General features: G+C 39.6%; 1 protein-coding gene and 1 long non-coding RNA gene across 5 annotated transcripts in view; one reads left to right on the top strand and one right to left on the bottom strand.

Moving 5' to 3' along the window:
* LOC148190018 (uncharacterized) overlaps positions 1 to 15,863 on the top strand; it is a 132,902-nt gene that overhangs the window by 12,548 nt on the left and 104,491 nt on the right. The gene's annotated exons all lie outside the window — the stretch shown is intronic.
* neurl1aa (neuralized E3 ubiquitin protein ligase 1Aa) overlaps positions 1 to 15,863 on the bottom strand; it is an 85,946-nt gene that overhangs the window by 50,585 nt on the left and 19,498 nt on the right. The window contains exon 1 of one of the 2 annotated variants that reach the window (XM_042485878.2): positions 1,201 to 1,459. The exons of the other annotated variant lie outside the window; for it this stretch is intronic. Coding sequence (XP_042341812.1) covers positions 1,201 to 1,234 — 34 coding nt within the window. The 5' untranslated portion in view covers positions 1,235 to 1,459. Of the gene's footprint in view, positions 1 to 1,200; positions 1,460 to 15,863 lie in introns of those variants that run through there. 2 annotated transcript variants of the gene reach the window in all.

Raw genomic sequence — 15,863 nt, 5'->3', positions numbered from 1 at the left:
TATTAATTCTGACTACCATGTTTGAACCACAACAATAGTAACTACACTGGAATATTTGAAGAGATTTAATATAAACTGAAAAATTCACCTGTTAAATATTCATATTACCACAGTGAGCCCACAGTAAATCAAGCGGGTAACATTGTGTTTGAATTTTTATGAAGTGTTTGACCTCTATCACAAAGGGAAGTGGCTATAGCTTCCTCTTCACGCTGTCTTAGTCTGTCCCTCTTAAACTAATTGGATTAATGTTGAGGCTTTAATTAGAATGATCAGGTGGTCAAAACCAGCAGACGCTGTAGGAACAGGGCCTTGGCTAAACTCCCATAGGTTTACTTAAATATATTTATCAAGAATATATTTATAGCATGCTAATTATATTTAAAACCATCGTGATAGTTATCACTGTTTATCACCACAGGGAGCATTAAACAACAGATAAGAGGCCTGAAGCTGGTCTACATTTTGTTAATGAATCTACACAGAAGCTTTACTGTTTTCCAGAGAACTGGGAGCTCCTCAGACTTTAATGCGCAATGACTGAAGCCCTGAGGTCCATTCTTCACTTTAAAAAATATCAAACATCACCTCACTTCAAGACCAAATCAATACCAAATACTTGTCATTTTTCAATACAGTCAGCTGTTTTGCTTACAGAAATAAATCATGCCTTCCACCTGTCTGTTACCGATAATGAAATTGGTAATCAATGTATTGATTTCCTACAGCACAGCTGCGCACACTGTGCCTCTTTATTAATGAGGGGAAACCACAACACAGCGCACCGAGCAGGGCAGAGGGAAACCCCGCAACTTTCCATCCCTCACTGAAACTGACTTGTTGGCGCTGCAGAGCCCACACAATATAAACACTTGACAACACTTTAATATGGGATATAGGTTAGAGCGCGTGGAGGTGGTGACATCCTGTTTGTTTCATCGCACTTATCAAAAGTGAACAGCTGCGCGTCTCGAGACCCCTATTCTAATCACCGGAGTGACGTCATTGTGACTGAATAATAAGCTATAGTGGCAATATGGTACCTGACGGTGATAACACAGCCAGTGCGAGCATTACCCGTCTATGAATTAAACACTTAAACACTCTTTACAACCAAAAGCTTGACGCAAAGGCCAAAACAATAGAGCGTCACTTTCAATATACACCCAGATCATACACGCACAAATGTTAATTACTTACCGTAAAAGGCATTTCGCGTTATCTGGCCACCCATTGCTTTATTCCTGTAGAGTCCGGTTATCGCCTGTATGGATTATTCAGATGCTCCCGTTGCACAGTCCGGCGCTCGTGACATGATTGCACGTTCGCATCCAAAGGCAGCCTATCGCTTGTTTCCTCCGAATAGATGCAAACACTGGAAACAGAGACCCACACCTCCTTGTTGCGAGCGCAGGGACACATCCGTGAAGGCAACTCCCCCCCTCCCATTCACTGAGCGCTCTCTCCGCCTCGGGTCCCACTCACTCACACTGGCATTTACATAAAAGGTGGAGACTGGCTGAGCGCCTTTAACGCTGTCACTGCCGCGCTGAGCTGCATCCTATTTATGGAGCACGAGGTGGACCAAGAGGAATAAACAAAATATGAGGCTGTTTACACTGCAAAGATATATTTACCTGTATTAATTTTTTTTTTTTACAAGCAATTAAATGAATACATAAAATATTTTTTTATTATATACAGTGCATTGTTTAAAAAAATACAAGAGATACAAGCTAAGCCTAAGTATGGATCCAGAGACTAAGTGCTCACATTCCTCACTTTCAGCACTCACTCTTTCACCTTCCGTACTTCCTTATGTGCCTCAGGCCCCTGGCAGACAGACAGGGTGACCCCTCAGGAGTCAGGCCTCTGACTTGAGCTGTCACCACATATCCATGGTGACCTCATGGCCCTCAATCTCAGACACCACTGTGTTTACTTTGGGCCTGAGGCTTAGATAATGGCGCTGCGAAGGACAGGGTGAGGAAAATTAGATATATGAATTAATGGAATATGAGCAGAGGTATACTGGGGGACAGTTTTGAGATCTTTTTTCTAATCCTTTACTGGTGTTCATATTTTTGTTTTTCACCCAAGTATCTGAGAAGTGCTTTTCTATCTTTGAAACACTGTAGGGGTCCCGTGGCTCCTTAGAAAGTCTTTAAAGGCGTTGAATTCAATATTCTAAATAGAAGGCCTTCACTGAATGATATTAATCTTTCGAAACTCTTAAAAATGGTCAGACATGGGAAGTAGGATGTTATGAATCGTTTTTTTTTCTGACTGTGTATTGTAAAATCTTGAAATAATTAGTAACATCATTTTTTTTGTAAAAAAAAAAAAAAAAAGTAAAGTAAATAAATAAATAAATATATTTCAGTGGAGTCACACATGCAGATTGAGGAACACAATTGCCCAGAAATTAGCCAGAAATATCAGATATTTTCCACTTACATTGGCAAACTAAATACTTTTATTAAATAATTTTATTGTCTTCCATGTGTTTCACTCTAAAAAAGGTTATTTTTTCAACATTTGACGTAATTAATCTAACATTTCAGTGGACAAAAAAAAGTCATTTTATGTTACAGTAAACACTGGGGCAAAATAAAATTGTCCTTCAGATTTGGTTATTAGAAAAGAGGTATTAAACTTTATTCTGAGTGGCATTAAAAAAATCTTAAAGTCTTAAATCTACCATGCTTTAAGCAAGTTCCAACACGTCACACCCAGGTCAATAACATCCGAACTAGCATAATTACATAGCCTAAAACACAATTTTACATTAAAAAAACACGCAAAACATATTGATCAAAAAGATTTGTAAATGTAGGAACAAGAACAAAATATTTCCTAACACTAAAGTTATTTGAACTATATACATTACTTAGTTTTTAAGATATGCTCATTTTTAATGAACAGAGTGCAAAGGCATTTTGATAATTATCAATCATTCCTCTGGCACCACTATGCGTTTTTGCACTGCACATCACACACTGATGTGATAAAATGTGTTGACATGGAAGAGTAAGCCTTTGCATTCTCTTATAAAAAGAATTAATATTTTAGCTATTATTAGTTTGAATTTAGAGAGATATTTACTGGATTATGCACTGAACAATCTCCCACCACCATTACGGGTAAATACTGCCACCACTGTTAACTGTTGCCACATAGACTGGTTTGAGATGAACTGTGCCTTGCCTGTACAGTGGGCAAGAGGAGGCAGCTGCAGCTGGAGGTGGTGATAAAAAGCTTTGATCAAGATGGACAGTTTTCAGCATTTCCAGCAACTTTCACACTGTACAGGAAGCCACAGAAGCACCCACATCCTGTTAGATTGGATTCAGATTCAGTAAAATCTTATCAGATCTGTATATCACTTTATTTGCAGTCTCCAATTGTTGTAATTATGACTCACTAGCCTTCTAAAATACTATACAGGGAATATTTTTTTCAGTTGTTCAGTCTCAATTTCACACAAATTCTCATGTAAATCAGAATCATATCAGTTTGCTGCTGGATATAAATCTGCCGAGCACACCTGTCCCCCTCAAACTACATAAATAAATCAAAAACATCAGCCTGTTAGTCAAACACACAACAGCTTTTAGTAAACATCAGTCAGACAGCCTACAGTCAGGGCTTCACATCTGTACAGATGTTATTTGAAGAATCCTCATATCCCACTTTATCTACTTACCACACGTCTTTGTGTTGTTTAATGGGTCCACTTAAAATAATGAAAACAATCCAGTGTTCATATACAATGGGCTATGTATAGTTTATGATGAATGTATTTAACCATCAGCTGCAACATGTGTTCTGTTAACATAATAAAGCTTCAGATCATACAAATAAAATCAAATTACCTGTAATCCAACAAAAATGAAACGTTTATATAAAACATCATATTGCTGAGTCAACATCTAAACCAGTCAGCTGTTCTATCAGCGGACAGCCAGGTATTTCCCATCATGCCCTGGGTCTTGCAGTCAGTGGAGAGCAACTGTGGTGCCTTGCTCAAAAAACTGTGGTTGCCTTGATCTCACGAGATTATCATCATCCACTTTTGCATGACTTTAGAGAAAGTCGAGATGAGGTTGGACGCAAATGTAACCGGCATGCATTACGCAGCGATCACCGGCGATCGATTTTGCACAGGACTGGCTCAGCTCGAATGAGCCTAATGTAATGTAATTTTGTGATGACATCAGAAGCCTCAGCTTTCTGGTGCAGGAAGAATGAGAGCACTTGATATCATGGTATTTATGTTAGATGGATTCAAACAGGATCATGCAAACAACGACTTCCGCCTTTCGTTTTTAATCCTTGACCTCATGACATTTTCCATCAAACTCAAGGAGAAGTGTTTAGGAAGCAAACATGCTAAATAATTTTTTTGACTATTGGACAGCAGCACTATTCTTACTTTCCCCATCAGCCCTGCAGTCACCTAACCTCCGGCTCTCTCACCTCTTCACCTGTTCTCACCTCTCATCAGTCACTCACTACAAATACCAGCCCGCTTCCTTTGTTCTTTTGCCATTTCATCCTCGTTGCAGTGTACATTGTACTCTGGATTTCAAACAACCTGAACCTGACTCTTACTCTGCTCCTGTCTGTCAACCAGTACCTGTGACCTGCCCGCCCACCAGCTCCTGCCTGTAAGCATTTTTATACAACAAGTCACTGAGCTGCACCAGTCTGTCAGTTTCATCTGTTTGTGTTCTTCGTCTGCTACCTGCTCTCCCGTCTATAACAGTCTGTTCTGTAGCCTTATAAACAACAGATGAATTGTTGCTCTATCACACCTACCACTAAAATATTGTAGAAGTTGAGCATTCAGATAGCAGCAGATGTACTTAAATGAACTTATTTTTGCTGGTACTATAAGCACCAAGCCAATTTGCTCAGGTTTTAACTGATTAATCTTGAGAATTTATCTTAATTTTCATCCAGTTTTTTGACGACGTCAATCTAAATATTCCCTCTTTATCCTCAGACTTGAGGGTCAGGCTGGAAACAGCTTTTAGAATAAAGTAATGGAGGCTATGTCTTGTATGCAATGTGGGAAATCCCCAGTATCTTGTCTGGTTTCGTTTTGAGTTTTATAAAAAGTTCTCCACTTTTCACCCCCCATACTGATTTCTATGTATGTCCTCTCTGATTCCCTTCAGGACGGGGCTCTTCCAAGCATGCATCACCCTTTTGGTTACAAAAGATAAGGCCTCTAAGAAATGTTTGTTCCTGCAGGCCATATAAATTTAGCTAAAGCCTTGGCCCATAGACCGGAGGATGCTTGACCTGATATCTTATCCCCTGACCGAACTGGTTGATTAAAAACTGCCACTCGTTCTTTTTTATATTGCCTATTGAACATACGCTATTCTGCTAAGCGGGAAAACCCAGAATGCATGCAGAGAAGACATTTGATAGGATAGTGTGGAATTATTTATTCTCAGTACGTGACAAATTTGGTTTTGGACTGGTGTTTGTTTAATGGATTAAACTTGATATGCATTCAGCTACTGTTCTAAAAAATAGTCAATAACCTTTACCCTTTGAGGGTACTTAAGCCAAGTTTCCATGTTGCTCTCTATGTTCCTTCCGGAGGAATTGTAACTCTTTACTGTAGAACTGTTGATTTTGCCTCTTTTTTTAGCACATTGTGCAATTTGACTTAAAATACCATTGTGAATGATTTAGTGGCATCTAGTGGTGAGGTTGCAGATTGCGATCAACTGAAACTTCAAGCATATAAGAGACCACAGTGGTGGCTGAGAGTGGCCCTATCTGCAGCCGCTGTTTGGTTTGTCCATTTTGGTAGAAAAAAAATAGCAGTGTGCACAGCTCCGAAATATATTTGACAGTGTCAAAAAGGTGTACAGTAGAGGTGAAAATCAAAAAAGAGAAATACCACCGGCACTCATAAGACTTCGCCTAGTTATTTGGGGCAATAATGGACATGGACGAGTTTGAAACTCAGTGTCGCAACATGCTAAAGACAGCTTGTTGGCTGAAATGCGTTTTTTTTTGTCCGTTCTGGGCCACTGTAGAACAACATGGCAAACTCTGTGCAATAGACATTCTTTGCAATGTAGATATAAACAGCTCGTCCTAAGGTCACATAACAAGACAATCCTTGTTTTCAGGTGATTATAAACTAATGGAAACATAGTTTTGAATATACCATTTCTGCCAATAGATGCCCCTAAATCGTACACACAGAAACTTAAAGTGAAAGTAAGCTGCCCCACCCACACATTCCTTGGAGCTTAAGGACATATTTCATGTTTAAAAGTGGAAAAAGGTTAGGCATACAGTGCAAAGATGAGCAGAAAGGTTTCATAAGGTTTCATAAGGTTTTGGATCCATTTCGAACCCTTTTTGCTTGACTCTCCACAGTGTGTCAGTGTTTTCATACATATTCACTCCAGGCAACTCGGTCTCCTAGAAATTATGTTTAAATATTACTTAACTGCTTTTTTAATTATGTTGTTGTCGCAATATAATTCGTCCCTGGATCACGTTCACAAATGTTCATTTTAGTTAACAAAACCCTACATATGTGTTCGCAAGGAGGCTGTTTGGGAGGATGGTGGGCATACGAAGTGCAGAACCTCAGGTTCATATCCAGACTCCATCCAGACATTTTAAGTTTAACCAACAAAAGCGCCTTTGTTAAGGTTAGGAAAATATCATGGTTTTGGTTAAATGTAAGAGAACCGCAAAAAAATGATGCACTTTTAAAGATTGCACAATTTTAATGTATGCGGATGATTCTGTGATCGTTAGTCTGCCTCGGGTGAATGAGAACAGCCGCGGCCCTATTGTTGATCACTTTAAGTGGTGCAACGAGTCATTCTTTCAGTTAAACACATCAAAAACCACAGATATGGTCAGGGATTTGAGAAGACATGCCCACACACATGAGGACACAATTACTAAAGGTTAAACTGTTGAATGTGTGCGATCTTATAAATTCCTCGGGACTATAATTGATTCCAAACTGAACAGTGAAGCTGTGTGCAAAAAGGGGCACCAGCATTTGTATTGCATGAGGAAAATGTCTTATTTCCACATTGACAAAACCATGCTAACACAGTTTTATTGTGCTTTTGCTGGGTCCGTTTTATGCTTTTATTAGTGTCATGGTCTGGTAAGCCGTCTTTGAAGGACAGGAACAGACAGAGTCAGATTGTGAAATGGTCCAGTCGGCTGATTGGTGAGTCCCAGCTGAGCCCAGAGTCCCTGAACACCAGACAGCTACAGAGGATGACCAGCTCTGTTTCTAATGATGACTCGCATCCTTTGCAGAGGGAATTTTAGCTTCTACCCTCAGGTCAAAGGTTTATAGTCCCGGGGTGTAAACACAACACTACTGCAATAGTTTTGTTCCAGCTGCAATCGTTCATTTGATCAAGTCTTAGCAACATCTGCAGATTTTTATTTTATTTATTCAGTGTCATATTTAGATTTTGACCTTATCTAAATTTTTTATTGCTAGTAGAACATCTGAGCACTTTATGTCATGGTTCCTTGTGTTTTGTCTTTCGTCAGTGACTGGTAATTTTGAATTGTGTCAGGATCGATGCCTCCTCTTACAAATATAGTAACCTGAGGCTGAACCTGCTATGGTTACTATGAGTGGATCATGCACTGCAAGATTGCCTGTTTTGGCGAAAAAATGGCTTAAACATGTTGTCAGTGAAAACTTTGCTGATAAATTCAGCGTCAACAATTGTGTGACTTGCAGCGTACATTAATTATCAGCATTTCTTCAGTATTTTTTTCTAGAAAACATAACTTGCTTGGCATTACATTTCCCAAAAGTTCTTCATAAACAGACAGGGTTGATCCACAATGTTACAGAATCTCTTCACTGTGATGATGTTTTGTTGCCCCATGATCATCAGAAGTCATTTAGGGATATAATGAAATGTCTCAGGCACCATCTTTGTGTGAACAGAACAGAGAAGCCTAATGAGTGTAAAACATCTAGCTGCATAACACTGTAGCCTACATTCTTGTTTATGTTTAAAGCATCACCCAGTAAATCCTGCAGGTAATAATATTTACATGTCAGCATTTCCCCATCACTTTTAACGATTACGACTGTGTAACCATAACAAATAGTCCTGCCTGCCTGGGATGTTGATCAAAATGAAATCAGGACCACAACCTCAAGGTTTGGTTTGCTAAATGAGACGCTGTAGACACACACATGGTGTGCACATTTGAGGTGAAGACAGTTGGTGGAAAGCACTCATAGCACAATGAGAGGCTAACCACATTTGGTTTCATGTATCACCTCTGCAGACAATTGTAGCCTGGCTGACTTAAGCCAATGTGGGAATTCTTTGAAGACATCACTAAACTGAAGTTAAATTCCCCAATGCATTCATAAAAATTTATATGTTAGATCAAGGTAAAACTATTGTGTCACAATTTTAAAGCAGTTACATTTAATATCGATAAATTAGGGAATAAATTTTTTAATAGCAAGTTAAGAGATAGTGTTCTGGTCTAACTTGACCTTTTATCCTGACAAAAAGCTGCGATAAACACATCGGCAAGTTGGTTCAGTCTTAAAAAGTCTCCCCAGGGATGACATCATTGCACTAAGGTATAACAGCTTTTTGGCACGCAAGGGACACGGCTGTAAGAGTGGTGACTGGACGCCAGCCAGACAAGTTTCAGGAAGAAACATCAGACCCCGGTTTTACCGTAGCTATGTCATGTAACCTTGCAGATACGCAGTAGAGGAAAGGCCTGAAGTAAAGTGCACTTCCTCAGCTGGCTTGACGTGGGTGCTGTACATGAATGCATTGCTAGAACATCCTTCCTTTTCACAGTACCATTTGCTTCCTGTTTTAATAATGAAGCCACTCTGTCGGCCTGATCCTTTAAACATGAAAGCCTCCTTTGGCCCGCAGTCCTCTCTGCAACATGTTTGAGGTGCATCATAGAGCGTCTGTACATAAAATTGCATTACATAACTAACTCAGATAATGCGACGAGCTCATGGTTCGCTGCAGGTCAACTAGTATCAGAGGGTACTACGCATCCAACAGATGCTTTTCTGCTTTGTTTAAGTTTCGAGTGTTTTTTCTTAACATTAGATATTTCAGCTTTCTGGCAATGCGTTTTAGAGTTTGTTGAACAAAGGTTGCAGATGTTTGGATGGATACAGTATAATAATGTTGATTTGTGACGTAGGTTTTTATGACATGAGCAGTTTTCTCAGGTTTTTGATGGCAAAACTGAAGTTGCCTTGATGTTGTTGTCCAGGTTGAATGGAAGCCAATACAGATGTACCGAGCAGATCGGAAGGGTCAGTTTCGGGCCTGATTAGCGCCTTTTATAATTGATCGGAACGCACATCCTCATGTCAAGGGGAAGCGTCTCAGAAGCACAGCGTCTAGTTCGTCAGCTTTTCTTATGGAGTTTAGAGTTGTGTAATACGTGTTTGCAGCTCATTCTAGTAGTCATGTAGTTACAGGAGCTTTGTGGCTGTCCATGAAAATAACGTTTCACTCATTCTAAATGTCAATATCGCTGATCTCACAGCAGCACTGATATTTGCGTTGAGTTTGTCTGACAGCGTCTTGACTGAAAGAACAAAAGATTTTAAAACAATGTCAATACAATGTGCTTCTCCTTATGAGACATTTCTGTTTTGTTGTTTGTTTGTTGTTGATATTATCTGTCTTCATTTTGTTGCTGACCTCTCTGTATCTCACTCTTATCACACAGTGCAAAGAACAAGTAGGAAGATATTATGAATAAACATTGAGCACTACTGGAGTCAAATTCCTTATCAATTAAGTTGACTCTTTATTAGATATCAGCTTCTTTTATTGGGACTAACCACTGCTCCGAAGGCCTAAAATTCTGAAGCCAAGTCGACATTATTTTGGAGCGGATGGGACACATTAAATCTTTATTTTTCTCAACAACACTGTGGTGAATGTGTGGTTAGGTTCAGGTATACAAAGCACTTGGTTGTGGTTGGAAGAAGCTCATGTTTTATTTTAAACACCCACGTTTGGTGGCACGAAAGTCACTGGAAAAGTAGGGATGACTCTGAAAAACATCCACGTAAATTGGCTAAAACGCAGCTGGAAATTTTAATGTAACTCCAGAGAGTGTGTATTTTTGGAAAAACAGGATTTCGGAGCAAAGGGTGTTTGTTTTTTGAACAACTGGCTGGCACACATAGGCTCTGATATCAATGGGACATTTATCAGAATAATGGGGCTTATTACAGTCCAAGCAAGTTAAGTAAAGACAAATAAAAGCAACCAAGGCCATCGTATGACACCATATACATGTGTTATTATCTTCTTAGTTTCAAGTACAACCAGCTGATGGCATGCTGCTCAGCTTCACTCTTTGACTTGAATCACTGATTCTTTGAATAATGCAAATCCACATCTAAATGTGAATAGTTAGTGGTATGTGGTGTCCTCACACCCACAGGCCTCCATCTTTAGTTAATACACAGTAAAAATGGATGAAACAAATTCAAATGTATGATTTTGACATATTGTGTGTCCCTGCATACAAATTAAAGTGTTTCATGGTTTTGGAATTGGGTGTAGCCATCAGACATCATGTGGCTGCTGATCTGACATGGTGGCTGATGATTAACCAACCCTCATCACCACATGTCCCAGCATGCCTCAGTCTTTTACAGCAGCTGGAGACCAGACCTGACCAAGGTTTCCACGACAACCACTGCTCAAAAGGCATAATGTACGGCAAGAAGGGGGCATATTTAAGCACACAGGGAGACACACGCACACAGTCCATTAGTCCAATGAAACATGATGTCCATGAATGGTAAGCATACAGTGAGACAAAGAGAAACAACACAACAGAAATCAGTTTAGTGGAGTAATAGCATAGCGAGGTGTAAGCTGTGCACGAGTATACCAATCCACAGGGGCGACATGACATCCTGCCAGCAGAATGGGGCCTTTTAAAGTGATTTGTATGGAAGTGAAAGGGAATCTGGCAGCAGATGCTGTGTGGCAAGGAGGTCAGCAGAGTGGGTCTTCTGCAGTTGGTATTGTCTGAGAGCGCTGCTCGGTGTGTGTGTAAACAAAACCCCCCTATTCACCATAGCCTCTGGAGCCCCATCACATGACCATTTGCAATACGAGTAACAGTGGAACCTCATATTATCTAGACGCACGATGAGAAGAGGAGGAACTGCAGGGAACTGTGACACCATGTACATTTTTCAAAAGTCACTTTGGATCTTTATGTAATCTGAAGAAGAGAAAATGAGAAACATGGAAAAAGAGAGGCGGGAAAGGTGAGAGATAGCGTATAAGGGGCGTTTGCACAGTTACCACAGCAAGCATTGGAATAATGATGGTCTCCTTTCATAAATCCAGCCTTATTGCAAATCCCTTCCTGTCTATTCTGAGACATGCCCTCAGCAGGTATTCCAAATAACTACACTCTTAGTTATTAGCAAAGGTGAAAGTTAGTTTGAGGGCATAGGATGTCTGGTGTAATGTAGTACTTTTCATCAGAGTTGGAGCAGAAGAAGTGGGGAAGTGATAATTAGATCTGTCACTCTGCTTTAATATCTCTCAGACCCTCTCGGCTCTGGGCTGGATTGTTGCAAAGAAACGCCTCATTGTCTCTACAGCTCAGGAGCTGAAAATACCGTTTTCCAGGTCTGATATACTTCACCAAAATGTGCTGGTGTGGAGTGATGGGCCTCAGTGGGGTAACTGTGGATATGAAAGGATTTGAATTATCAATGACGCTGGTAATTAAATACAGGCTATATGTTGGCTGATGCTATACAGTACTTTATTCTCACTGTATTATGAGTCAAAAAAGAGTCTACAGCAGGAATACTCTACTAGCTTTGCTTGGGGGCCAGTAGCAGCAGCCCCATATATGTTTCTAGGATAAGATGTTTCTAGGATTTTGGCACATTTCTTGGATTTTAGGATATGTCTCAGATTTTAGGCATTTCTTTGATTTTAAGATGTTTGCAGGATTTCAGGACATTTCTCAGGTTTTAGACCATTTCTTGGATTTTAGGACATTTCAAGGACTTTTTGATGTTTCTAGGATTTCAGGGATGTTTACCAGATTTTAGGACTTTTCTAGGATTTCAGGACATTAGGGGCTTAGGTAGGACCTCTGCTAGGTGGTGTGGGGATCCTCCACTGATGCTGTTTTTTGATAAACAAGATCTATTTTGTTGTTGTTTCATGCACTCTGGTACCTTATGTAAACAATTCCCCAGTGTAAATAACTATTTTTGTTGTGAATTAGATAATGGTTGAGGGACCACATGGCACCCTATGTTGGGACCATATTTGGCCCGCAGGCCTTAAGTTTAGTATCACTGATCTACAGTCACGCTGGTGATTCTGTGAGGCTGTGCTCTAAACTAAATGCAGGCATCTGCATGCTAACATATTCAGACAGTACTACATTTTTGATGTTTAGCCAGTTAACAAGCTAAGTTTACAGTGTTTGTACTTATCAGATCAAGATCAAGGTTTTTAAAGTGACGTAGTATGAGCTGCCAGTCAGCGCTGTTTTTCCAGATGCTTTATAGCAATAATATATGTGTTCTTTACCCAATCGTTGCTGTCTTTCCACACAGGATAGCCACACAGAGGACGGTTCTTTTTTACTGAGATGCTGCCAGAAATGGGGCCCCCAGAACTGGGTATTTTAAGAAAAAACATGATCTTTTCCTAACTATAACCAAGTGGATTTTGTGCTTAAACCTAACAATAGACGTTAGCCACAAGATGGTTTAGGCATTAAGTTTCAGCATATCCGCTATATAACATACAACTGTACCGTATCCAAACATACAATGCCAACATTTTTTCATCCGAAAGCAGCATTAAAGTTTAAGGAAAAGTTTGTCATTTTATAAAACATGCTTGACTCTCGTGGTGAGATTAAGATAAGAAGTTTGATCCACTCTTATATGCATTTTTTACAGAGAAGCTGAAAAGAGGAGGAAACAGCCTGCCTGGCTGTGTCCAAAATCCTCCTGCTAGCACCTCCACAGCACACTAATCAACAACATACTATACCTTTGTTTGTTCATTCTGCACAAAAACCACCATGTAAAAGTCTCAACAAGATGTAACATGTTAATGAGTGAGCATTAGTGATGCTTGGTGGATTTTGGTTCCCAGTGTTTTTGGCTTCATATTTACAGTACATGCATGATACTATTGATCTGATCGACTAACTCACTTTTCAAGATGTTCCTTTAAACAAAATTGTCAGCCTTATGGATGCACTATTGAGCAACATTCAGGGGATCACACAAGTCAGTAGGATTCAGCCTTTGGAAACTATTGATTTCTGTAAAAAAAAAAAAGTCATGAAAGTAGTTGTTGGAATATTTTAGTCTGGATCAAAGCAGAGCGTTAACCGACCGACTGACTGACTGAACAATTGACCACCAGTCACCTCTAGAGAAACACTGTAGCTAAAAACATATGTCCAAAATCGAAAAAAGAAAACTTTTATGAGAAAACTCATTGTTTCCTGTAGCTCTCCCCTCTCTTACGGGCAGGAGTACATATGGTTGTAATTCCTCTCCGAACAGATCACTGCGACTTTTAAATTGCAATTCCGATCATGATGGGGTGTTTATTCTTCATTACATTAGATTAATATGGGACAGCTGCTGCTTGGGGAAACATATGAATGTGTTTGCATAGATTTTTGGCGCCATCAATCAGTGGGCCTGCTGGTTTAGTGGTTTCCAAACCATGCCCTCTGTGATTCAGCGCACTGCATCCTTCTTGACACCCACTGGCTCATGTCACGTTTGGCAAGCAGATACTTCCAGACACTGAGACAGATTACCAGAGCTTTCTTTTATCCATTTCTGTGGCCCTCACTTTATCTTTCCTCCAATTTATCACATTTACAACCTGCGTAAGTCTTCTCTCTCCAGGTTTTTATGCTGCGTTTAGATCCTTGAGGAGCTGCTGAGCTGAGCGAGATCAAAAGAAACGGAGTTCTTGAAAGTGTTGTGATTGTCCCATAGAGCTGGCACGCCTCAAAATGAAAATCACCTCAATCACTGCTTTATATGTACTCACTAAAACAATGGCCTTTTTAATTAGACACAGGAGAGGCCACCAAAGATATTACCGGGGGCTAATCTGTTCCTCGTCTCACTGGGGACCATAACAGAGATAAGTAGATTGTTTTAAGGGCATCTTTTCCTCTGGTTCCCACAGCTCAGACCCTGAGTTTCAGTTTCATTTCTAGCATGAAAAAAATACATGAAGATGTCTCATGCTTTTCTCTGAGCCTGAGAAAGACTGAGAGAAAATAGGAGTCACAGGATTCAGCTGAGATCCGGTTGCTTCAGGGTACAAGAATCAGGAAGTCATGAGGAGCAGGGTGCAAGATATGCTGGAGTATGCTCGATAAAAACATAGTCATTTTCAAGGGAATATGTGCTCAGCAGTATTTATAGAGGGTTAGGGAACATTCGTAGAAAGTTAAACTTGTGAATCGCTTATAATGCAGTATATGGAAAGTAACTGCTTTTGAATCACAGATATTTAAAAAAAAAAAGAAGAGGGAGACTGGAGCATTATGTGTATGTGATTATTAATCACACCAACTAATGTGTGATGTTTTATGGTTAATTTGATGGTTTCAGAGTATCAAAATTTCCTCAGGTTGCATGTCTAAATTTAGTCTAGTTTAGTTTTGTCTAAGTTTTCTGGGGTGTCTGGTTTAAAATTGTCTCGTGACAGAAAGAGGAGAGAAAGATGGACAGATACTGAAAGTGATGGTTTTGGTGCTAAAAGTTTTGAAAAATTACATTTAATTTTTTGCAGCAACATTTTCCACCAGAAACAACCCACAGACATTACCGTGGACTGTTTCGAACAGAACTACTATCTACAAAGGGAAGAGTCCCAAAGAAAGCTGTTAACAGTGGCAGCTGTATATCTGGAGCAATGACAACACTGTTCCTGGAAAGTCGATGTTGTAATGTCAGAATGGAAATGAAGTCGAGTGACGTTATCTTAAGGTCACAAAGTTTGACAGCGGGAGGAGGTTGTGTGGATGGACACAAGAGGCCGCTGATCATTTTCTCTAGTTTTACCCATGACCACGATGGTGTCCTATACCTTAGTGTTTATTTTTTAAACTGTCATGTCTAAGGTCCCCTCATCTAAATCACATTTAAAATGAAGTGGTCATCTTAACCCAAGCTGCAATGCATTTTTAACCAGTCATGCTTCAATCAGCTCACATGAAGAATATGGGCATGTGTCCATATAGCATTTTCCTATTAGATGGTCGATGACAGGGCGCTGGGGAGTGCTTCACCTCACCTAGGGCTGGGCGATATGGCTTTAAAATAATATCACAATATTTTTAGACTATGTTGCTATACACGAAATATATAAATCAGTATTTTCAAATCTTCTCTAAGCTAATGTACACTGCTAAAATACAAAGTTATTAAATAAACTACAGTTACAATAAATTTAAATAAAGTAGCTCCTGCCTTACAAAAGAGTTAAACTACTGTTATGATAGATTTTAATAAAATTTTATTATAAGGGGTAAATAAAGTAATGCTGCATTACAGTTAAATAAAGTAGTGTCATTATTTAAATAAATCAAAGGTGAACCCATGGTGCTTTTGTTTTGAAGGACCCAGTCTATGGCCAGAGGTGTTTATGTTTTTCCTCTGGACTTGAAGCTTCGGGTCAAGACATAGATGTTAGCGTTAGCAGACAGAGTATTAACTGTGAGGATTTGTTCACTGTGAGCTAATAACAAACTAACGGCTCTTCAGTTTATACATTACAAAG

This window comes from Plectropomus leopardus, chromosome 3 (assembly GCF_026936395.1).
Source record: "Plectropomus leopardus strain MGB_pleo_1.0 chromosome 3, ASM2693639v1, whole genome shotgun sequence".
NCBI classification, from domain to species: Eukaryota; Metazoa; Chordata; class Actinopteri; order Perciformes; family Serranidae; genus Plectropomus; species Plectropomus leopardus.
This window is presented reverse-complemented; position numbering and strand designations above follow the sequence as displayed.